This window comes from Acomys minous, assembly GCF_964271855.1.
Source record: "Acomys minous genome assembly, chromosome: 5".
Lineage (NCBI taxonomy): Eukaryota > Metazoa > Chordata > Mammalia > Rodentia > Muridae > Acomys > Acomys minous.
The window spans coordinates 99379075-99403472 of record NC_140494.1 but is presented as its reverse complement, the minus strand read 5'-3'; the positions used below and the strand labels follow the sequence as shown (position 1 = coordinate 99403472).

The 24398-nt window shown below is 36.3% G+C and overlaps 3 protein-coding genes across 3 annotated transcripts; 1 reads left to right on the top strand and 2 right to left on the bottom strand.

The window, feature by feature from the left end:
- Positions 1-285: 285 nt before the first annotated feature.
- LOC311598427 (olfactory receptor 10D1B-like) lies at positions 286-1218 on the top strand (the record flags this gene model as incomplete). Its single annotated transcript, XM_084783474.1, has 1 exon — positions 286-1218. One exon carries the CDS (start codon positions 286-288, stop codon positions 1216-1218), a length of 933 nt encoding a protein of 310 aa, XP_084639600.1.
- Positions 1219-5016: 3798 nt separating this feature from the next.
- On the bottom strand, positions 5017-5943 carry LOC311598298 (olfactory receptor 8D1-like; the record flags this gene model as incomplete). The annotated part of the gene is made up of 1 exon (XM_084783333.1): positions 5017-5943. One exon carries the CDS (start codon positions 5941-5943, stop codon positions 5017-5019), a length of 927 nt encoding a protein of 308 aa, XP_084639459.1.
- A 6958-nt stretch (positions 5944-12901) lies between these two features.
- LOC311598299 (olfactory receptor 8D2-like) lies at positions 12902-13828 on the bottom strand (the record flags this gene model as incomplete). Its single annotated transcript, XM_084783334.1, has 1 exon — positions 12902-13828. The coding sequence occupies one exon, from the start codon at positions 13826-13828 to the stop codon at positions 12902-12904; it is 927 nt and encodes a 308-aa protein (XP_084639460.1).
- Positions 13829-24398: the final 10570 nt, after the last annotated feature.

Genomic DNA, 24398 nt, shown 5'->3' with positions numbered 1-24398 from the left:
TTTCCACTTTGTGTGCTCTGCTTTAAGGAGGACTGATCCTTCCACTTGTGTCCTCTTTATTTCAGAAGCTCCACCAACAGAATTTCAGTCCTGGAACTTTAACTCATCTTCCAACTAAGCCAGACAGCAAGAGGAGTTAAGAAACAGATTCCTTTTAAAAAGAGGATGTTTGGGGGAAGTTTATTGCTTTTTCAAACATATACATGTGAGAAACTCCTGGTTTGGATTCAGTGTTTGTGTCTTGGATGTCAGTATTCTGGTTTGAAGTTAGTCATTCTCAAAGCTATGAGGAATCTCTCAGTAGTGTCCCAATTTATCCTACTGGGTATCCCGCACACAGAGGGTATGGAGACCATGCTCTTTGTCCTGTTTTTGTCTTTCTACATCTTCACGCTAGTGGGGAACTTGCTCATATTCCTTGCAATTGTCTCCTCCACTCGGCTTCACACACCCATGTACTTCTTCCTGTGCCAGCTCTCAGTGTGTGACATATTTTTCCCTTCTGTGAGCTCTCCCAAGATGCTGTTCTACCTCTCAGGAAATAGCAGAGCCATCTCCTATGCAGGCTGTGTGTGCCAGCTCTTCTTCTACCATTTCCTGGGTTGTACTGAGTGTTTCCTGTACACAGTGATGGCCTATGATCGCTTTGTTGCCATATGCTACCCGCTACGGTACTCAATAATCATGAACTACAAAGTGTGTGGTGTCCTGGCTATAGGGACGTCATTTTTTGGATGTATTCAGGCAACCTTTCTCACCACTCTGACCTTCCAGTTGCCCTACTGCGGTCCTAATGAGGTAGACTATTACTTCTGTGATATTCCTGTCATGCTAAAACTGGCTTGTGCGGACACATCAGTTCTAGAGATGGTAGGGCTCATCAGTGTGGGCTTGATACCCCTCAGCTGCTTCCTCCTCATCCTTACCTCCTATAGCTGCATCCTCTGCTCCATTCTGCAGATCCGCTCTGCTGAGGGGCGGTATAGAGCCTTCTCCACCTGCAGTGCCCACCTCACCGCCATCCTCCTCGCCTTTATGCCAGTGGTCCTCATATACCTCCAGCCTACCCCTAATCCCTGGCTTAACGCAGCCGTTCAGATCTTGAACAACCTGGTTACACCTATGCTGAATCCTTTGATTTATAGCTTGAGAAATAAGGAAGTAAAATGTTCTCTGAATAAACTGCTTCAGCAAGTGCCTAGTATGTATAAAAAGTAACAGAGAAAGTCTTAGAACCTCATACTTTAATGAAACGATAGCTTCTTCAAAGCTATTCTTTTCTGTGCAATGGATAACACAGATATCACCACTGCTTTGAAGACTTGGAGATAAGGCAGAAATTATTCAAGGTGAACAAATAAATTGTTTTGTCAGCAAGGACTGTCTCTATCCAATGGGCAAATAACATGGAATTTTCTTTTCCTTTGCCTGACCTATGCTCTTATCTCTACAACTGTCCTTCTACTTCTTCAGTCTACTGCTTCTTTGTCAACATTTGATTTTTCTAATTATCACCCTGAATAAGTGCACTTTCATTTCAAAGTCTTGGGGTTCTTGATAGAAATGGAAGTGTTTCAATCTCATGGCTTTGTCATCCACTTGTGACTTCTGAAACATAACTTAAGTCATGTGTTGGAAAACTTAACTCGTGGGTGGGACCCAATCATGCTATTACAAATGGAACAATGTACTGATATCCTCAGCTACCTGGAACACCATTGTGTAATGGTCTCATACCAGGAGATATGAAAGAGAATTGAGACATAGTAGACAGGGATATTTGGTGAATGGGAGACGGATTCTGTTGAGTTTCTTTCTAGAAAATATGAATTTGGAATTGAGAACATCAGCACACCTAAATGATCATTTCAAGTCCAAACTGCAGTTGATTTGTCACCTGTGCATCCTCCTATAGATTTCCTTTCCTCCTGTGTGAATCAGTGATAGAGAGGTAGAGACCATGCATTTAATTTAGTTATTTATTTGTTTGCTTGTTTGCACACACTCATATACATAAAATAAATGAAATCTTTTAAAATGTTTTTTAAATTTTTGTTAAAAATTCTTTCTTATAAATTTACATTAAGGCTTTGTGATTCATCAAGCCTGTAACCTAGGTCCCAATTTTTTTAAAAATAAGAATTCTTATATAAAATTTTCTAATCTGAATAATAACGTATCTCTGGTAATATAACAGTCATTCATGTTACAAGTAGCATATTTATTCATTAATACAAATGAATAAATCATAATTGTTCTTAGTCATAACATATTATCAATAGCCAATAGTTCAGCAGGTACGAGTGGGGTCCTTTGAATGAACCCCTCCCTGATTGTATTACTCAGTTTTAAGTATAATAGCACAACTGATAGACTGAAATAAATCAACAGTAAGCACAGTAAAACACATTTAGTATCATCATCACCAAGGAAAGCAAATTAAAAACATAAAATATGCATACATTAAAATTGGTAGAATTAAAATTATAAAATGAAATTAAGTTTAGTCTTTAAAAACAGACCAACTACAACTCCTATTCATAAATAAATGTTAAAACGTTAAATTACTTCATTCACAGACAGTTTAGCAGTGTGATAAATTACTTAGAGCTCACTTAACATAATTTACAAGTCTTTTATCTGGAGATTTCTTTAAATTAAATGATATATGTGATAATAGCAGTATGGAACTAACAAGAACTTTATTTGTAATAGTATAAAATACCCTGCATGATCACCAATAACTAAGTGAATAGACTGTGATAAGTCCATACAAAACCATTCTAAACAATTAAAATGGAGTTATAAATAAGTATCTAAAGGTTACTTTGGATAAAAAAAAAAGCTAAGAATAAATTAATAAAATGTGTGTTTACATGGGATGATAGAAATCACCAGTCGGTTCTGATAATAGGAAAATCTGCTGTTGTCTAAGGGCTGAGGTCAAAATAGGAGTCATGAAGCATAATCAACTGTGTGAGATTTTGACTGCAGCAATAGGTCTAAAATTTATAAATATGTCAAAATCAATCCAACTTTCTTCTTATATATGTGCAGTTTCATGTACTTTTACTTCCCATGAATATGTGTGTGTGTGTGTGTGTGTGTGTGTGTGTGTGTGTGATGATATTCCTCTAACGTTTAAAAAATGTGGAAATTAATTGCAGAAACTAGTATATTTGAATGATGAATTATTCTTTTCAAATATTACATTTTTACTTATTCAAGTCTACTTCTGGATCTCTGGGGAGTATTTAAGAATTTCCCTCAGATAAGTTCTTCACTCTTTTTGTTCAGTACATGCACACAAAAAAATCTATCATTTCATCATTGATTCACAGACGGGTTTATGTCTTGTAGCTGCAATAAATTTACTACTGAATTCTGGGTATTAATTTATCTCCTGATACTTTATTGAAGTCTTAGATTAGTTTTATCCCTGATTCTTTAGGGATTTGGGGGTAAGCTATTATATTGTCTTCAATTAAAAAATAACTGTATTCCTTCTTTCCTCATTCTTAAACTTCTTGGGGTTTTCTTATGTTGCAGCTAATTGAATAATAATTTATACTTAATAACAAATCATTATGGGATGGGTACTCACTTCCTTTTCCTTGTCTTAGTCCAAGGAGCTATTGACTAATAAGGGTCAGGACCAAATGGAAATCAAGGACAGTGAATACTCTGGATAGAAAAAACAATTTAATCACATTGAGCAGAAGCTGCAGAATGAAACTGCCAATATTTTTTTGCAACAATTTGATCTTGTGTTTCTTTTTATTTTCTTGTGCATTTGAACAGATGCATCTACAGTATAGCTCCATGTTGAAAAACATTAAATATTAGTGAGCAGCACCCTACCTCTCACATTTCAGCTTTTTTTTGAAACATAATATAGAATTTGTATTTTAACAGTTACATACATGTGTATGATGCATTTTGCATTTGGATTGTTTTTAGCTCCAGCCCCTCTCACTCCCCTCCTCCTCCTGTGTACTCCCCTTTTCCTATTAAGCTCCTTTTCACGTCATCTATACATGTTTCTGGTCCCTGGTTATGACCAGGTGCACTTGTGGCCGTGGGGTTAGAATTATGTGTTGGAGTCTCGTGGGCATAGAGGCAAGACAACGAAAATAGTGGATCCCCACCTCCCAGATTCTATCATTAGTCTGTATATCAGTTCTGTATGGAAAATACTACTAATGACTATCCATATAGACATAATTCCAAACTACTATCTAAATATTCATGTTTACACCCTTAGGTGAAATGTATTTTTTGACACTAATGAGAGAAGATTTCATTTACACTAAACAGTGGCAAACAGAGACTCCTGGCTATATAAGATACCTAGAATAAATAATACATAAATCCTAAAGCCTAAACAAGGCATTTGTATTACTGTCCCCTTTAAGGACAAAGAAATATTGCAGATGAGGGAGAAGGAGGGACTGTAAGAGCTATTAGGGAGAAAAATCAGTGAAATTATGTAAAACAAACATGAAACAGTTGTCCTAATCATGACTTTTAAAGTGCTGTGCCTATTTCTACTGTGCCTGCATAAGACAGAGCCACTCACAGTCATTCATGGATTGTGAAAGGATTCATGGGACCACACTCCATGCTGTTGTACTCCAAACATAGAAAGGTTTAAATAATCAGCTATTGAATATTAGGATAAGAAGACTCAGGTTAGAGAAAAATATGACATACCATTTAATTTCTCTAAAAGAAAGTCATTTTCTGTCAAAGCAATGATGTCAGCTTTATGAAATCATTCTCTATTTTATTGGAAAATTGAATCAACAATAAATGGTAAGGTATTTTTTTAAAATATGGATAGTAGATATAGCACTGTCATATAGTTCTTGTCTAACATACATTGTCCTGAGAGTAATCTCAGTACCACAAACATAGATATGCTACATATTTCAAAAGAGAAATTAAAATAAATAGAAAGATCATATTCTCATTAGAAAATATACTTTTCCATCAATCATTTGCCAAACGGAAAACTTATCTTCCTACCAAGAATATGCCCAATGCTTTCTTCACGTCTTTGTTCCTTAAACTGTATATTAGTGGGTTCAGCATGGGGATCACTGTGGTATAGAACACGGAAGACACCTTCTCTTCCTCCAGAGAGTTACTTGAAGGAGGCTTAAAATACATGAAGGTGATAGACCCAAAAAAGATTCCCACAGCCATGAGATGAGAGCTGCAAGTTCCAAATGCTTTGGATCTGCCCTTTGATGACTTAATGTGAAGGATGCTGCAAAAGATGAAGACATAGGAGATGGCAACAGCTAGGGTGGGTACCAAGGTGTTAATCCCTGCAATGATAAATAGGAGAAGCTCATTGAGATGTGTATTAGAACAGGAGAGGTTGAGGAGGGGAAGAACATCACAGAAGTAATGGCTTATGATGTGGGATTTACAGAAGCTCAGTTTCATCATAGCACTTGTGTGTGCCACAGCAGAGAAAAGGCCTAGGATGAAGGCAATGAGCACTAACAGTGTACAGAGTCTAGAGGACATGATCACATTATACAGCAACGGTCTGCAGATGGCCACATAACGATCATATGCCATGGCAGTCAGGAGATAACCTTCAGCCACCACAAAGATCACAAAGAAAAAGAGCTGGGCCATGCACTCAGAGTAGGAAATCAAATTTTTCTTCCCAAGGAAGTTCACCAGCATTCTGGGTGTAATGACAGTGGAATAGCAGAGATCAACAAAGGATAAGCTGCTGAGGAAATAGTACATGGGAGTGTGCAGCACTGGGCTGACTGTGATGAGCAGGATCATGCCCAGGTTCCCCACCACTGTCACCACATAGATGCCCAGGAACAAGAGGAAGAGGGGCAGTAGGAGCTCTGGCTGCTGTGTTAATCCCACCAAGACAAACACAACTGCTGCAGAATGATTCCCAGAGCCCATTCTTTGTCGATTTCTGTGGAAAAAAAAAACTTTAGTTTACTATCACACTACAATGAACGTGCTTGATCTAGAAAACAAACAAACAAACAAACAACAACAACAAAAAAACCCAAAACAAAACAAAAGGGACCCAAAAAACTAAATGTGATATTATGAAAGACTTTACTCCTCTTATTAATGCAGCCAAAACGTTAAAGAAAGGTTAGAAAAGTGTCCAGGTATTGTTCTTAACTCCTGTCCAAAATCACCGAATGTATCTCCTTTAAATTTCTCCTTAAGTTGTTGTGAATTCTGATGGCAAAATAAAGTGCTTCCTCACTGACTTAGAAATATTTGCCTCCTGTGTTTAGCACCAGAATCAACTTTACCCAAGGAGAACAAGAAGCATTTTCTGACAGGTGAAGAGTAGAAATGTGTGAGTATTTGCTCATGCATTTAGCAATACAACTCAAGGATACATACATGATTGCTGGGGCTTTGGGTTTTGGCTACAAAAGCTACAGTATCAACCTGGGTTCCTGTTAAATACTTTCTTTTTTATTATTATTAATTTATTCTTGTTACATCTCAATGGTTATCCCATCCCTTGTATCCTCCCCTTCTTCCCTCCCTCCCATTTTCCCCTTATTCCCCTCCTCTATGACTGTTCCTGAGAGGGATTACCTCCCCCTGTATATGCTCATAGGGTATCAAGTCTCTTCTTGGTAACCTGCTGTTCTTCCTCTGAGTGCCACCAGGTCTCCCCCTCCAGGGGACATGGTCAAATGTGAGGCACCAGAGTACGTGAGAAAGTCATATCCCACTCTCCACTCAACTGTGGAGACTGATCTGACCATTGGCTAGATCTAAAAACATAAAGTGCACTAAGTGGACCAACCAAACAAAAAATAAAATAAATCAAGCAAGAATAAAAAGCGGAAAAGATTGTGCAAAATTCTAGCCTAGTTTCCAGTTTCTTTACTTAGATTCATCTCCAAAATTCAAAAAATAAGAAAATGGTGAATCTTCAGCTTTATTGAACTGAACACAGGTGTTTTGTATCTTCAGGTAGAGGGAAGGTACACATTTACTTGAGTAAAAAGCACTGAGTCACTCCAAGAAGGAAAGTAGTATCACTAATCAGGAGTACTCACCCAACACATTCTGGATCCAGCTATGTTTGTAAATCCTGAGGCACAGCCATTTCCCCCACTGCGTTGTGCTAAAACACAGCTCTCCGCAGTAGAGTTGCTTACCCTAAGGTTCCCCAGGAGAGTTTCCTCCCGCTCACTCATTTTCAAAAGTGTCACCTGTGTAGTACCTAAATCATTCAATAAAAATCTGCTACTTATGAACACCCTATGACCAATGGACAATCATTACTAGACAGTAGCATTTGCTCCTGTATATATTAGAATTAATGCTATTACTATAAACTTGACTCTTCTAGTAGTTGATGCTCACAAAGATTTGGACCCTGTTTGTAAACAAATAAAAGTGTGTGCTACATTTCTGCTCTCAATAGCATCATAATTAGTGGGTCCACGCTTTTTCCATGTGATATGCTTTTCTCATGGAGCCATTTTTAGATGACAGTGTGTATTATCAGAATACAGCTATTTCTTCCATTTTGATGGATTTAATGGTTACCCTCCTCCCCTCCCCTCTACGCTTTCTTCTGCTCATTTAATACCTCTTCCTTTTTTACACATTTCATGTTGAACCCATGTGCTTTTCCTATATTATGACATTGAATTCTTATTTACGCTGGATGGTTCATCTATTTCTGATGTAGAAATCCAAGTGAGGACAATTTAAGAATAGATTCAGAACTCAATTCCAGGGTATATGATTCTAGAACAACTCTTTCACTGGGTATACATAAGAGATGGTTGATATTTTATTGATAGTTGTCATCTAATTAACCACAAAGCAGAGAGGATGAAAATTCCCAATGGGAATAATTTTAGATGCTAAAGGATGGTCCAGATTTCTAAAGCTTCCCTTAAAAGGCAATTCTAAATAATGGGCAAGAGAAAGGGCATGGGATTACCTTGCAGTAAACAACTTGAGCTTGGAGCTCATGCTAGACAGGCTTAAAACAGCAGGAGACCAATTCCAGCAAAGAATACTTTATCTCAGAATTTTACTGCATTTCTAGAAAATTAGGTTTGGGGAAAACACAGAAAAGGGAAAAGAGATATTTCTGTTTTTAACAGAGCTTACCAAAAGAGATATTAAGTAATTGGAAAAAATGAAAAAAAAATATTTTCTAAAGCATCCTTCAAGGGAAAGAAGGCCTTGTGTAAATAGCTTTGAGGTATATTTTCAACACTATAGTCTCAAGATTATCTGTAAAGACAAAGAACAAAGCCAACAGAGAGGTACATATGATTTCAAAGAGCATTTCCAGAGTTCTCTCATAGACAGTCAGAGTGATCATGTGTGTATTGAAATCACCAAATAGTCCATCTGGCAAGAAAGCAGTCCAACTTCATAACCTGAGCATTTAATATATCTTTTGGGCAACAGGAAGGCAAATTAGATAAAAAGCTGAAATTTTGGATATATTTAGCACCAATAAAGGATTTATTGCAAAGGCTGACTTCATTGCTGATCAGTTTGGTGCTTTGGGCAAGTCATTTAATGAGTTTTAAAGTAATGTAAGGATGAGAATTCCCTAAGGCAAACAAAAGCCATGAATGTAAATATTCCTGTATAAAGCAGTAAGCAATATTTAATATACATTTACAAACCTGAATGTGAGATAAATGGTGGTAGAGCATGTATTTAATCTCAGCACTAGGCAGGCTGAGTTGGAGGCTATCCTGGTCCACAGAGTGAGCTCCGGGACAGCCAAGGCTACATAGAGAAACTTTGTCTCAAAAAATAAAAAAATAAAAAAATAGAAAACAAACAAACAAACAAACAAAAACAAAAAATAACAAAATCAACAACAAGAACAAAACAAACAAACTAACTAACTAATAACTAAACCCCCAGAAGAACAAAACAATGTAAAGATGTGAAAACATGCCAGATAGGAATCAGGAATATAGATTTTCAAATTTCTTCTTCATCTTAAACTATCATCTTAGTGTGAATGATGAAAATATAAGAACATTTGAAATTACTTGGCTCTTATACATTTTATCACTTCGGAAGATCAAAGTGAGGTTAGCAGTACCAACTATATTCTGGAAACCTGAGAGAAATTGTGACATTGAATACTCTTTATCTTGTAGAGTGTGCTCTGTCTAGTGCTTCTGAGGCCAGAAAGAAAGAAAAAAGTAATATTTGCAATGAACAGATAATGATATATCTCAGCATGATTTGAGTGGATTTATTCAATAAACAAGAAAACAGGAATTTCTGTTTTCCAAGGAATTAGATATTTAAGGATTTTTTTCCTTTGTTTTCTTTCTTTTGAAGATATGTGTGGGTTAATGTGCAAGATACAGAGTGCTAGTAAATAAATCCTATAGCAATGTTTTAAGAAATTGAAGCCTCATAGCCATGGATTCCCAGTGAGATTTTCTGTACCACTTCTAGTTAAATTTGGATTGGGAGTTATTCTTTCAGATTGTTTGATCCAGTTCCCCCCACCTCCAAAAAAAATAGTAACAGTGAAGGATGACAGGAAAAGAGACAGGAAGATGTCAGCTACTGAACAGAATATGGAAACAAATATTAAGATGTTGCATTTGAGTGAACATGATTGTTATGTCAATTGTCCCTCTACACAATATACTGTTGTCACAAATTAAACTGGATTCACCTATGTCCTGCAAAAATGAAACTGGATACTCACCTATGTTCTGCACAGAGGCAAAGTTCTTATGAATTGCTTAGTTTCCTTTTCATGTAACAGACAATTATTATGATGTTCAAAGAAATGTCTCCTTCTTTTTACACACATAGTGTCAAGTGCTGAATTAATGTTTTTGTCTGGAGTGAAATATCAATATTCGTTTAATTTATCAGTATCCTAAAGCACATCTGGAACTATAATTATGAGTATGTTGTGATGTAGAGGTTTTAAGTGATGGCCTGGGGACTTGGGATTTATTAGGAATACAAAGCACTCATTAGTTCACAAATCCCCTATAGTCGCCAGCATTTAAGAACAACTTGCAAAAATGACTGTCCCAAGAGCAATGGTGATGTTTGGAAAGTCCTAATGTATTCACAAGTCATGTATCAAGATGAAAAATTAAGTTAGGTGTCAAATATTTTTTTTTACTGTTTATTAATTTTTTTACAGAAAAAAATCTTCTGTTTAGCTTCAGGTAGTTTAGAAAATACAAAATAAAAACAGAAGCAAAGACTGTTTACACTTTATTTTAAGGTCTTGAGTGAGGTGCGATGTTTTTTAAATTAATTTTTGTCATATATATTTATAGTATTATACATAAATAAAATAAACTACATAAAGCTAGAAAAACCACAAAACAATCAGGGATTATATAAATGTTACACTCATGGTGTTTTGGCTAATTGTAATTGGAAACCTTGCAAAAAAACCGACTTTCCTATCTTGGTGAGTCTGAAATTCTGATGTAAATCCATACCTATATCTTATCTCATCTCTATCAATTTAAAACATCTATCTAGACCTAAAGATGTTTTATCCCCTAAACAACTAAACTTAATTGTAAAAACTAAACTATCTGGTCTTCAACCACATCAGAGACTTGAGAAGGAATAAAACTTAGTTGTGGCGTGCTATGTTTATTAGGTGGAAATAAACAAGGTCTAAGGCACTCGGGAAATCATTGTCTCGTGGCTGAATCAGACACATGCCTGTTATCCACAGTCTCAATCCCAGATACTCTGTGTTTTTGAAGATATTCCTTCAATAATGTATTCAGATATCTGTCACCCCACCATCAGATACTGAATTCCTCCCATTTCCTTTTTGTTGTTGTTGTTGATGTTTTTGTTGTTGCTCTTTTTCTTGCTTGTTTGTTTCTTTTTGAGGTAGAATCTAGCTGTGTCGTCCAATGACTCAAATTTGTAAATCTCTTATCTCATCATTCCAGTACCTAGACCAAACATGGGCCCAACTACTTTAGTTCTTTTTTTCAAAAAAGATTATTTACTGAAAATATGTATTTCCCATACTATATACTGATTATGTTTTCCCTTTCCATGAATTCACTCAGTTCCTCTTCATATCCCCTCCCATCAATGTTCAACCCCTTTCTGTCTCTCATTAGGAAACAAACAGGTTTCTAAGGGACAGTAAAGAAAAAAAAATGAGATAGAACAAACTAACACAATAGACTAGGACAACATAGACAAGCAGAAGGAAAAGAGACCAAGAAAAGACAAAAGAAACAGAGATAGACACAAAGATCTACTAGATGGCACACTCAAGAGTCCCATAAAAACACTAAATTGGAAGCCATAATACATACTCAAAGGACCTATAAGGTAAATATATTTATTATTAAATTATTATTAAAATTTTAAAAATCCCTGAGAGAACATTATGATACAAGGAATCCCCCAAGGTACCGTAGCCATCTACTGCTGGGAATGCAATCTACATTTAAAAGTGGTTTATTTACCCATTGAGAATCCCTTGAAGAAAACTAAATTTTCATTTGCAAGTAGTTATCAATAGGTGATAGTTCTGGGTTAGGGACGGGGGAAGGGGGGGGCATCTGTCCACTTTTCCTTTTTGCTCTAGGATAGTAACCGGTCCAGATTCCTGCAGGCCTTGTGCATGCTGCCACAATCTCTATTGAGTTCATATGTGAGAAAATCCTGTTGATTTATAGGGTTTTATCTCCATGGATTCTCCAATGCCTCTGGTTCTTATATTCCTCAGCCTCCTTCCAATTCCAATTGCTAATATGATATTTTCTGCAGCATAAAGAAACATTTTACAGATATGGTTTTCTTAAGTCCATTAGGGGAAATTTTCAATCTTAAATTTCTTTTTGTTTTTAAGAAAACTGATTAAATTTAACCACACTGGACATGTACTTTTTAATTTTAAACACAATTTAATAAGGGTTGCAAATTACAGTATATGCGCTATTCAAGTTAAACCTTATAAAGCCTAAAAAACAGCAGATGTCAGAAAGCAATAGAAAATATAAAGTATGTGTTTTAGTGGGTAATTTCAGTTTTTCTCAAGGTAAGAGACGCGGATGTAGAGGGTGTTTTTAACTTTGAGGATACCATGACTTTTTCCCACCTTTGCCATTTCCATGACCTTGTCTGGTACAATCAGTGATGCGCCTTCAAACCTGCAGCTCATTTTGTCTAGATACAGCTCACAGTAGAATGTGCACTGAGGGGGAAGCTACTCTTCTCAAGGAGCTGATGACAGAATTACAAAGCATTGCCTTGAACCCTCTATTGATAGTTTTACAGTTGTTATAATAATTTCCATAAATGTAGTGCCCTAAGTTAAGAGAAATTTGCTAAGCTACAATTCTGGAGACATGTTTAAATTTAATTGTAACCATCCACAATGGATGTTCTGCCTATACTTCATTACTTTCAGGAGTTCTAAATGAGAAGAGACATAAATCATTGTGAGATGCTGGCTGCCTTGGTGTCTTCTTGTATTATTGCAGTTTCTACTTTGTGGCTTTCAAGGGAAATATATGTAAATAGATTAATTCCTGTGCCCCAAACTCAAGAAGACCATTTTTTCAAACATAGCTTTGCTACTTTTATTGTCCATCCTGTTACAATGGCAGTTTTATTATGATTATAACATTTAATATTTAGAACTCTTCCTCTTCCATCAGTTTCTATACCTCTTAAAAATTTACAGAGATTACACTTCTCACAGAAAACGATATTGTTTGATAATCTACACAAATGTCTCAGACATTCTCAAACATCAAATATTCTAGCATCATTTCTCTAGTAACAATGGTTTTACCTAGAAGAAAGAAAAAACCCAAAGAACCTATGAGAACATCTCCTGTTTTATTTTTTTCTTTCTCTCAATATATTAGGATGACTGCCTTCGCCCAAACGCCCTTTTGAGTGCATTCTTTACATCCTTGTTCCTCAGGCTGTATATGAGGGGGTTTAGCATTGGGATCACTGTGGTATAGAACACCGAAGACACTTTCTCCTGTTCCATATTATTGCTGGAAGGTGGCTTGAAATACATGAACGTTATAGACCCAAAAAAGATGCCCACAGCCATAATGTGGGAGCTACAGGTCCCAAAGGCTTTGGAACGTCCTTCCGTGGAACGGATGCGAAGAATGCTAGTTAGGATGAAAGCATAAGAGATGATGACAGCTAGTGTAGGTGCTAGCGTATTAATACCACCAATAATGAACAGTAGTGTCTTATTGATATGGGTGCTGGAGCAAGAAAGAGCCAACAAGGGCAGAATATCACAAAAATAATGGCTGACAGTATGGGACTCACAGAATGACAACATTGTCATTCGCGTGGTGTGGACAGTAGCTCCAAAGACACCCAGGGAATATACCACAAGCATCATTATGGAACAGACCCTGTGGGACATGACAGTATTGTAAAGCAGTGGGCTACAGATGGCCACATAGCGGTCGTAGGCCATGGCTGTCAGGAGGTAGCCCTCTGCAATGGCAAAACTGAGGAAGAAATAAAGCTGAGTCATGCACTCCCAAAAGGAGATGATGTTCTTCTCAGATACAAAGTTCACCAACATTTTAGGGGTAATGACAGAGGAATAGCAGAGGTCAATGAAGGACAAATGTCTGAGAAAGTAGTACATTGGCGAATGAAGTTGAGAGCTGATGGTGATTAAGAGGATCATGCCCAGGTTTCCCAGCATGGTGGTCACATATATTATAAGAAACAAGAGGAACAGGGGGAGCTGAAGGTCTGGGCGTTTTGTGAGTCCTTCGAGGATAAAGTCCATCACTGAAGAATGGTTCATAGTAGCCGTTTCTCATAAAATGTTATCTATAAGAAAAAGGGAGGGAAAGGGTTGATAGTGATTATTATATTCTGGTTCTTTTTTGACAGAATGAATCTCTGAAAACTCATTTCTCCCATGTATCTGGGATTTCCAAAGAGCTTTTAATATATTATTTCTTTTTTTTTAAAATAATATGACATCATTTCACTTTCTCATTCTTCCCTTAAAGCCCTCCCATATATATCTCCTTGATCTATTTCAAATTCATAGCCCCCTATTCATTAATTATTGTTACATGCATATATGTATATGCAAATACATAGACAGTTTTTCAATATGCAAGAATTAAACATTAATACATAGAACGAAATAAACTATTTTTATCTTGTATAGAAACAGGCTTAAGATACAAAAAGAGTAGAGCATGATATTTCAGTATATGTTTCTGAAGGTCTTCTACAACTTTTTAAGAGTACTAAGCATATCTGTGTACCTAAAACTATAATTTGATGAGATATTCTTGCAAAGAATACAATATTAAATATAATATTTATTTTATATTTAATATAAAGGCTAGAGTAATAAATCTGAATCACAAAAATTGCCGGGGGAAAATTATTTTCAACCCTGGGCTTCATAGCAGTAATCTGTGCCACAAAACAAAACAAAACTAAACACAATGGACCCTACTCTGAGGGCAGTCCCAGGGTTAATAAGATGCTAAGCCCTTTAAGACTGATTGCAAGAGTATAATATCATTAGATGGATGTGCTGACCTTGCCTAATTAACCACATGAACCACAGTGAGAGGATTTCAACAGTTCCTGATAGAAATTCATCACGTCCATGCAGCTCAGTAGAAAGATACTGACAACAGCTAGTGTACTTAGTGGGTGCCGCCATTTTTAATAGGTACAAAAATAATTGACTGATTTTTTTTTATAAGTAGGGGTTGTCCAGATAAACTACTGATGATTTTGAGGTTCAAATTGTTCACTTGTTGAGGCAAACAAACCCTATCATAGTGTGTTTTGTTAGAGCCCAATAGGAGATAAAGAATAATATCTCACTTATTTGGAGATGTTTATTTAGTGAGCTTTAACCTCAGGGTTACAAAACAATGTCATATCTAAGCCAAACTAGTATAGAAATCATAATATTTGTGTACTAAGACTTATTATTTTATCAACCCACACCTGTCCATCTTAGCTGCATGGCTTCTTAGGAAGTACTAATGATTCATATGGAAAACGTCAAAATAAAAAAGCAAAGTTAGAAAGATTTAGGGAAACACGTGAAAGTCATTCAGTCCAGATGAGAATTGCAAAACGAGCAGTTCAATAGGAAGAAAGGGGTGTTAAAAATATATATTCAAAATTCTTAAATAAAAAAAGTGCCAAACTGCAAAGTTATGTGAATATTAGAACATTTGGTCATGTTAGAATACACATAAGTATGTCCAAAGAGTTAATGTAAAAGTAATTCCTACCAATGTGTCTTGACATTGTAATTTCAAGGAGGCAGGAGATCCTAACACAATATTTAAATGTCTTACTCAAGTAATCCATAATGCAATTCACAGATGAATAAAAATAAGACATTATATATTTGACATAAAATTAATTATCATATACAATAAAAGTGAAAATGAGCAACTTCCAATTGCATAGGTCATGTGATCTCTGTAGGCGGCAATGAGATATTGATTTTTCTCTCTTCCTGTTTTGTCCACTTCTTTGGCACCTACAATTATACTGACTTCATAGTTGTATATTACAGAATGATATCAGATAGAAGAGTTGGTGCTGCCATTCTTTATGTGCATGACCAAATATTGAAGGTAAGTAACTCATTATTCTATAGGTAAGAATACTAATGCTAACCATACCTATTGTTATATATGTATATACATATGTATATGTATGTATATATAAATGAAATATCTGTGCATCTACAATGAAAAACAGCTGAGATATTTGCTTCTTTGTTTAACCTAGACTATGGAAATCCTTCCTATAGCCTCTTAACATTTAAACATATGACTAGGACAGTGTATATTTAGGAAGACAATGTGCAATTGAGAATGTATTAAATCCATGATTAACCAGTTCTATGCTTTTTTTTTTTGCAGAGGGTGGTCTTTTATGCAATGGTTGTGTTTTAAGTCATGTAAAAAGTAGATGAATTTAATCTAAAAAAACAAATGCTATAGCAATACACTATAGCATAGTGCTAAGAAACTTAATGTCACTACGGCTCTATCCTACATGGAATCCAGTTTTGGGTAATTTCAGGTTAATCATATTAACAACATACTTCTTTCCTCAGTGGTAAATACATTGTGTGGTATTCCTTTTAGAGAATTAAATGAGTCAATGTAGGTTTCAAATTATTTTTAATGTTTTAATGTATAATGTTATAGTAGGGAAAATGGATCTACAGTATCAATGAACTAATCATTGTTAAGACACTCAGATATCATTAAGCATTTACTCAAGTTCTCAGAATGTGAAATCTACTTACCTTAAGATGTTTTCTTCAAACACAGGTATCCTATATTATTTGGAAATTTTGAGCTAGGACTTAGAAATACAAAGGTAATTCATTCCCAAAGGTGATCAAACCCTCTGAAGATTTGTCCCATATTTAATACACAATTAATGAAGAAAACAAACCATGGCACCGATGATCTCAGTAACATTTCACTACCTCAGAGATTTGACACTGTTAACAAAACTCAGTAATAAATCCCACGTTGTCTTTCTATAATACTCTAGAATGTACAAGGTGTTTTATAAATATATTTTTAATTTGTTATCTGAATCCTATTCTAGTAGATGCCAGTAAGTCTTAAAGGGACTTGCTCTCTGGGAAAAGGACTAGATTTTCTATTCGCTAGTCTATATGATTTCTATCACAGAATATGTAAAGATATGCAATGCCCCAACTACTCTTGTGAAAAGACTAAATGTAATTAAAGCATCTTTTCTGTGAGAAAAGAAAAACTGACATCAACAATTTCATTAATTTAGGGCACTTTTCTAATCTCATCTTTCCGCTTTATTATCTAAAACCACATAATCCTGAGCATTGTAGGAAACCATTGACCACTAAAAGCATGACTTCATGCTGTTGGCCATTTCTTCAGTTTTTATTCTATGTTTATCCATGAACTACATGTAGACAGGACAAATTTGGGATCAAAATCTTGGTAGGTGGGTTGGTGTCTCTCTCCCTCCCCTGAAAGTCCTGCCTTGCTACAGGAGGTGGCCTCTTTAGGGTTCATATCCCTCACTGGTAAAAGTTTCAACCAGGGTCATCTCCATACACTCCTGGGACCCTCGCTCTCCCCAGATATGCCTCCTTACTGATTTCCATACTCTCTCCAAGGCTTCCCCCTTCCTCACTCCTGATCCCCACCTCTGTTCCCTCCCTCTCCTTCTCCCTCCCAGTTCACTCGCTCCATCTACTTCAGAAGCCTATTTTATTTCTTCTGAATGATATTCAAGCATCCTCCCTTGGGCACACCTTGTTACTCGGCATCTTTGGGTATGTGGAATGTTTCCTGATCATCCTGTAATTTATGGCTAATATCCACTTATAAGTGAATTCAAACCGTGTGTATCTTTCTGCATCTTGATTACCTCACTCAGGATGGTCTTTTCTAGTTCCATCCTTTTGTTCGCAAATTGCATGATGTCCTTTTTTTTACAAAAGCTGAGTAGTATTCCATTGCGAAAATGTAAAACATTTCTTTTATCTATTCTCCAGTTGAGCGAGATAGCCAGTTTTGTTTTCAAGTTTCTGGCTATTGTGAATAAAGCTATTATGAACATAGTTAGCAAGTGTCCTTGTAGTATGGTGGAGTTCTTCTGGGTATATTCAAAGGAGTGGTATAGCTAGGTCTTGATGTAGAACTATTTCCAATTTTCTGAGAAATCCTCAGATTGATTTCCACATTGGATGTACAAGATAACATTTCCTACCAAGAAGGAAAGAATGGTGCACTTGCTCCACATCCTCACAATCATGTGCTGTCCTTTGAATTTTTATCTTATCCATTGTTGTTTGAGTTGCATTTCCCTGATGACTAAGGACAAGGATGTTGAGAATTCTCTATTTGGCTATGTACGTCTTTTTATAGCTGGGTTACTTGCTATGTTGGTATGTAATTTCTTGAGTTATTTATATATTTTGGATATTAGCCATCTGTCAGATGTAGGATTTGTGAATATTTTTCCAGTTTCGCAGTCTGCCATTTTATCCTATTGACAATGTCCTTTGCCTTAGTGAAGACTTTCGGTTTCATGAGGTCCCATTTATTAATTGTTGATCTTAGTTCCTGAGATGTCGTTATTCTATTCAGGAAGCTGTCTCCTGTATTTCAGCTTATCCCCCCACTTTCTCTGCTATTATATTTAGTGTATCTGATTTTATACTGAGGTCTTTGATCTACTTGGACTTGAATTTTGTACAGGGTGATAAATATATATCTATTTGCATTTTTCTACATGCAGACATCCAGTTAGACTAGCACCATTTGTTGATTGTTGTTGATTATGTCTTTTATCCCACTGTATGGTTTTGGCTTCTTTGTCAAAAATCAGTTGTCCCTAGTTGTGTGGATTTAATTCTGGATCTTTGATTTGATTCCATTGATAAACCTAACTGTTTCTGTGTCAAAAACAATGCACTTTTTCCTACTATTTCTCTGCAGGACCGTTTGAAATCAGAAATGGTGATTCTTCCAGCAGTTCTTGTGTTGTATAGCATTGTTTTTAGATAATCTGGGTTTTTGTGTGTGTGTGTGTGTGTGTGTGTATGTGTGTGTGTTTCTTTGTGACTTTGAGAATTGTTCTTGCAAGGTCTGTAAAGAATTTTGTTCATATTTTTATGGGAATTGCATTGGATTTGGAGACTGCTTTTTGGTAAAAGGCCATCTAGATTTTGTTAATCTTACTGATTCATGAGCATAGGAGATCTTTCTAACCCTTTTCTTGATTTTCTTTCTTCAGAAACAGGAAGTTCTTGTCATACATGTCTTTCATTTCCTTGGTTAGAGTTACCAGTCTGGGGCTGGATGCAAGTGCCTTTCTAGTTTGCTTCATCTCTTGGGTAGCTAGAGCTAATGGCTCAGTCAACTGATCAGGATCAAAAGAAGAAAGAAAAATAGGAGCCCAGTGTTTCTTCTCTAAGAACTGGATTGTACTGCAGCCAAGGAGGAAAACTTAAACTAACCACAATTTTCCTATAGCTGATCCTGTAAAAGCAGCTTCGAGATAGAGACTACACAGGGGTCATAAAAGGAAGCTCTTTGCTCTGTAGACAGGCCTCTTTGTGGAGATCTCCAGTAAGCTAATGTAAACTTAGGCCTGTTGATCCTAAAAGGTAAAGGTAAAGCCCCAAGTCCACTAACTTATTTGTAAATCTACAGAGATATGATAAATAAGAGAAAGATAAAAAATAATAATAAACCACGCACACACCCACATATATTCAAGAGAAAAGGTGGATGAAGTTAGGCATCTTAACTTCAACTAAAGTTACGCAGCCCAATTTCAATGCCTTTTATTGTTGGTCACCGTACTTATACTTCTGAGAAAGGGGAATTACCTCATACATATCCAAAAAAGGACAATTAATCACAAAAACACATAAATTTGAAAATACAACATGTTACGTTTTATTTATTTATTTTTTGTTTTCATTTTTTTAATTTTTTTTATTAATTTATTCATATTACATCTTGATTGTTAGCCCTTCCCCTGTTTCCTCCCATTCCTCCCTCCCTCCCACTCCCCCCCTTCTCCCCTCCCCTATGTCTGTGATTGAGGGAGACTTCTTCCCCTTATGTATGCTCTAAGATTATCGAGTCTCTTCTTGGTAACTTGCTATCCTTCTTCTGAGTGCCACCAGGCCTCCCCATCCAGGGGACATGGTCAGAAAAGGGGCACCAGAGTTCACGTGAGAATCAGATCTCACTCTCCACTCAACAGTGGAGAATATCGTGTTCGTCGGCTAGGTCTTGGTAGGGGTTCGAAGTTTACTGCCTATTTCTCCTTGGCTGGTGCCTTAGTTTGAGGAAGACCCCAGGACCCAGATCTAAAGATAAACATTTCTTATCTACGTATCCATTTCATAAATTCGTAGTGAGTTCAGAGTGACAAAGCCTAAAGGTTAACAGGGTCTAAAACTTACAAGAATATATGACTTTTCAATTAGGGCTTATGTAGCTATACATTACCCAGCTTTCTCTTAGTTCATAATGATTTCAGAACAATTATTTTATCTGTCTTTCATTTTAAGAAACAGAGTAAATTTGAAATGACAGCATATGATGCCACAAAGTGACAAGGTATAAGGAATTACAACAGAACAGTTTGTAAATTTAGACATTAAGGCTCATGCTTAGTTTAGACATTTCTAGGCAGCCCCATTATATCTTGGTCTCATGGGAAGTTTAAACCAACTTGCCAATATTTATGGTGAATACCAGGATTCATAGTGCTATCTGAAGTGAAGGCTTATCTAAGGCCACAAATCTGCTCCAAGGCGATATATCCCTAGTGAGTCATCTGGAGGTCCACAAAGGTATTTATTGCAGCCATAAACTCTCTAAAACTGTTTTAGAAGATCAAAACAATTTAAATTTTAAACTATTTGAATCATATTAGGAATTCCATAATCAAGGATTAATTCATCTGAACAACAAGCAATATATCCTCAACAAGATCCTGTAAGGAGTTTGTTCAATCAGAACTAGTCAATACCCAGCAAGTGACTGTTCACAACAATGCCAAGTGTTTTTTCTTTTTGGTTTTTGAGATAGGGTTTCTCTGTGTATCCTTGTCTGTCCTTGACTTGCTTTGTAGACCAGGCTGGCCCTGCCTCTAGCCTTGCTGTCCTGGAGTTGCTCTGTAGACCAAACTGGCCTTAGACTCACAGCAATACACCTGCCTTTGCCTCCCTGAGTGCTGGGATTAAAGGCATGCGCCACTACACCCGCCTCTGATGCCAGATTTTAGAGAGATGCAGAAGTGCACAATTAACTGGGGTTCCAGAGGTTGGAAGCAATTCTGGGGAGCATCACGGACAGACCTTGCAAAATACTAGATCCCTTCCAGAGATCTCTCGTGCCTACTGAACTTCCCCAAATCAATGGCTTTTGACATCGTGTCAGAGGCTGGAAGCAGTTCTGGGGGTGCATCATGGTACAGACCTTACAAAATACTGGATCACCTCCTAGAAATCCCACATGGCTAATAAGCTCCATTAACAGGATGACTCCTGGCATTTCATTTTATAGTATTTTATTTTAGTAAAAATGACAGAACCAGCTCAATAAATTAAAAATTATACTTATCATCTCTTAGCTTGGAAAAAAATGATTTCTTCACTGTCTTTCAAATTCACTACCTCTTGTTTAATTAATTTTATTTCATGCTTGTATGTGTTTATATATACACACACATTCCTTAATATATCCTGTTGAGTTCTTTATGTAAGGTTGAGGCCATATAAAATTTTCTGGGCTCAGTTAGGAATCATAATCATTATTCCTTTCTATAAAAGAACTTTTATTAAACAGAATAAAGAAGGTGATCATACTGTTTTCTATTAGTACAACAATAAATATATGTGGGGGTCATGAATCCTTTTGGCCATATGCAAGGCAGTTAATAGCTACAAAATCAGAGCCTCAAAAGAGAAATGGTGACTGGACTCATTGCTTCGGCAGATGTTGAGGCTGTCAAGGCCCTCTGTCTAATGCTGTCTTTACCTGGTTACTCTATAAGGGCTCAAGACAGGTACAAGTAATGGAAATTTCAAGATATAATTTAGAAAGAAAGCAATATTTTTTAAAGAAAGAATAGTTATGTTTATTTTTCCCCTCATAGGTTGTATCAACTTTTTCCCCTCAGTGGCTTGGAATAGCAATTTTCTCTTGCATTGGTTTTATATTTTAATTAAACCTTACAAAAACAAATTCTCACTCAATTTATTGAAGGTACTTCAAAAGCTGACAATTGAATTTTTGTTGTCTTTCTGAACAATCTAAATTTTATTCATGTGTATATGTCTGTGTTATGGTACGGCATATGTATTCCAGTAGTCACAGAGGACAGGAAAGGGCATCAGATGCCTTGTATCTGAAGTTGCAGGTGGTGGTAGCTGCCCAATATGAGTGACAGGAACCTAACCAGAGTCATCTGGAAAAACATCGAATGCTCGTCCTCTCAGCCTTCTCCTCAACATTTTAATAGTGATATCTTCCTGTGTCTAAGACTCGAATAGTAAATGTCATTAGCACAAATTTCATACTCACGCTATTAAACATTGCCCAAGCTGCTCACATCACACTTCTTCAATACAGTCTTCTGCCTTTGGGTGTCTGACATATCCAAAGGTAATCTTTCAGCTATTTCTCATTGTTATTGTTTTTCTATGCTGCTTACTTTTTTAAACGTTACGGGCATTTATTTATTGATTTAATTTTATTATTTATTTTCCAGTAAAAATAGATGTTTTTAATTTTTATTAATTTATTTATTTATTCACTTTATATCCCCCCCCTTCTCCCCATCTTACACTCCTTCCTTTATCCCTCATCCCTTATTCCTCAGAAAGGAAGAGTTCCTTACCAACCCACCCCAGCTTATCAAGTCACATCGGGACTGAATTCATTCTCTTCCTCTGTGGTCTTGCAAGGAAGTCCCATTGAGGAAGTGATCAAAACGCAGGCAACAGAGTCCATGTCAGAGACAGACCTTTCTCTCCTTACTAGTGGACCCACATGAAGCCTGAGCTTCCTTTGGCTACATCTATGTAGAGGATCTAGGTCCAATCCGTACATGATCCTTGGTTAGTGCTTCAACCTCCACAGGCCGCTCGGGGCCCTGGTAAGTTTTGACTTTATTGATCCTGGTTGTATGGTGGAGATTCATTTGGGTGTATGCCCAGGAGTCTTGAGATAGAGATAGTCCTAATTTTCTGAGAAAGCACCAGATTTATTTCTAAAGTGCTTGTACCAGCTGTTTACTCTTTTACCCAAAGAATCTAACATTATTTGTATGAAGTCTTAGAGAAAATAGAATATGAAGTTCTGTAATTATACTTTGACTTTTCTCTAAATGCAATAAGGATTTCCTGCTGTCTATTCACTTTAAAGTAGTTTATTTTATTTTATTTCTGACATTATAATAAAATTAGTTCATCCTTTGCTCTTTTATTTCCTTTCCCAAATTCATCCATATATTTTCCCTTTGCTATATTTTCAAATTCATGGCCTTAGTTTATTGTATATATTCCTAAATTCAACGTCTTAGTCTGTATAATGCTACATGAATGTTTGTTTTCAAATTGACTATTTGTTATTGGATAACTATTTAGTATGCTCTGCCTCTGGGAAAACAATTTCTCACACCGTCTCCTGGTTATGGCACAAGCTCCTTTCATTAAATCTCATCCCTTGAACTTTAAGTCACTTTCCAACTAAACGAAAGAACCAAGGGGAGGGAAGAAAGAGAATCTCTTCTGAATGTGGGTATTTTGGAAGTTTATCTCCCTTTCTTTTTCTGCTTCCTATTGCTTAGCAAAGTAATTAATAAAATGGATTAGTACTGCCTAAAATTTTAAATATAATCTATCACAAAACAACCTCAGTATAAATAAAGTACAAATCAAGGTTGGACTTTAATCCAACTCATCAAAAATTAGTAATCCTCAATTATACTAATACATTTGTATTGCTTTCCTCTTATTTCTAGATGTAGATCTATTCCAACAATGTAAGTGTGTTTGTTAAACATAAAATTAACATATGCATTAGAAAAACCCTTGGTTTGACTTCAGTGTTTGTGTCTTGGAAGTCTGTGTTCTGGTTTGAAGTCAGTCATTCTCAAAGCTATGAGGTAGTTTATGCTGATGTGCACCCCCCCACACACAGTCTGGAGAGCATGCCTTTGTCCTGATTTTGTTTTTCAACCTCTTCACCTTAGTAGGGAACTTAGTCATAATCCACTTGGCTTCACATACCCATGTACTTCTTCCTGTGCCAGCTGTCACTGTGTTCTACTAAGATCCTGTTTTACCTCTCAGGAAATTGTAGAGCCACCGCCTATGCAGAATTTGTGTATCTGAGCTTCTACAATTTCCTGGGTAGTAATGAGTGTTTTCTGTACACAGTGAGAGCCTATGACTGCTTTGTTGTCATATGCCAACCTCTAAGGTACTTAATGATCACAGATAACATGTGCCATCCTGGCCATGGGGACATTATTACTTGGCTGTATCCTGGCTACCTTTCTAATGACTCTCACCTTCTAATTGCCCTACTTTAGTTGCAATGAGATTATTACTTCTGTGATATCCTTGAGATACTAAAATTGGCTTGTGCAGAAACATCAGCCATGGAGTAGGGAGAAATGATATAAATATCATATTATCTCAAAAGTTAAATAAATAAATTCAGAAGCATTTATTAAGAGAAGGAATATGATCTAAGCTGCATTTTCTCTTTATTGAATAAATAAACACAGAGTGCTAAGTCAGTAGATAGGGTAGTGAAAAAGATGCCAAATGTTGATCA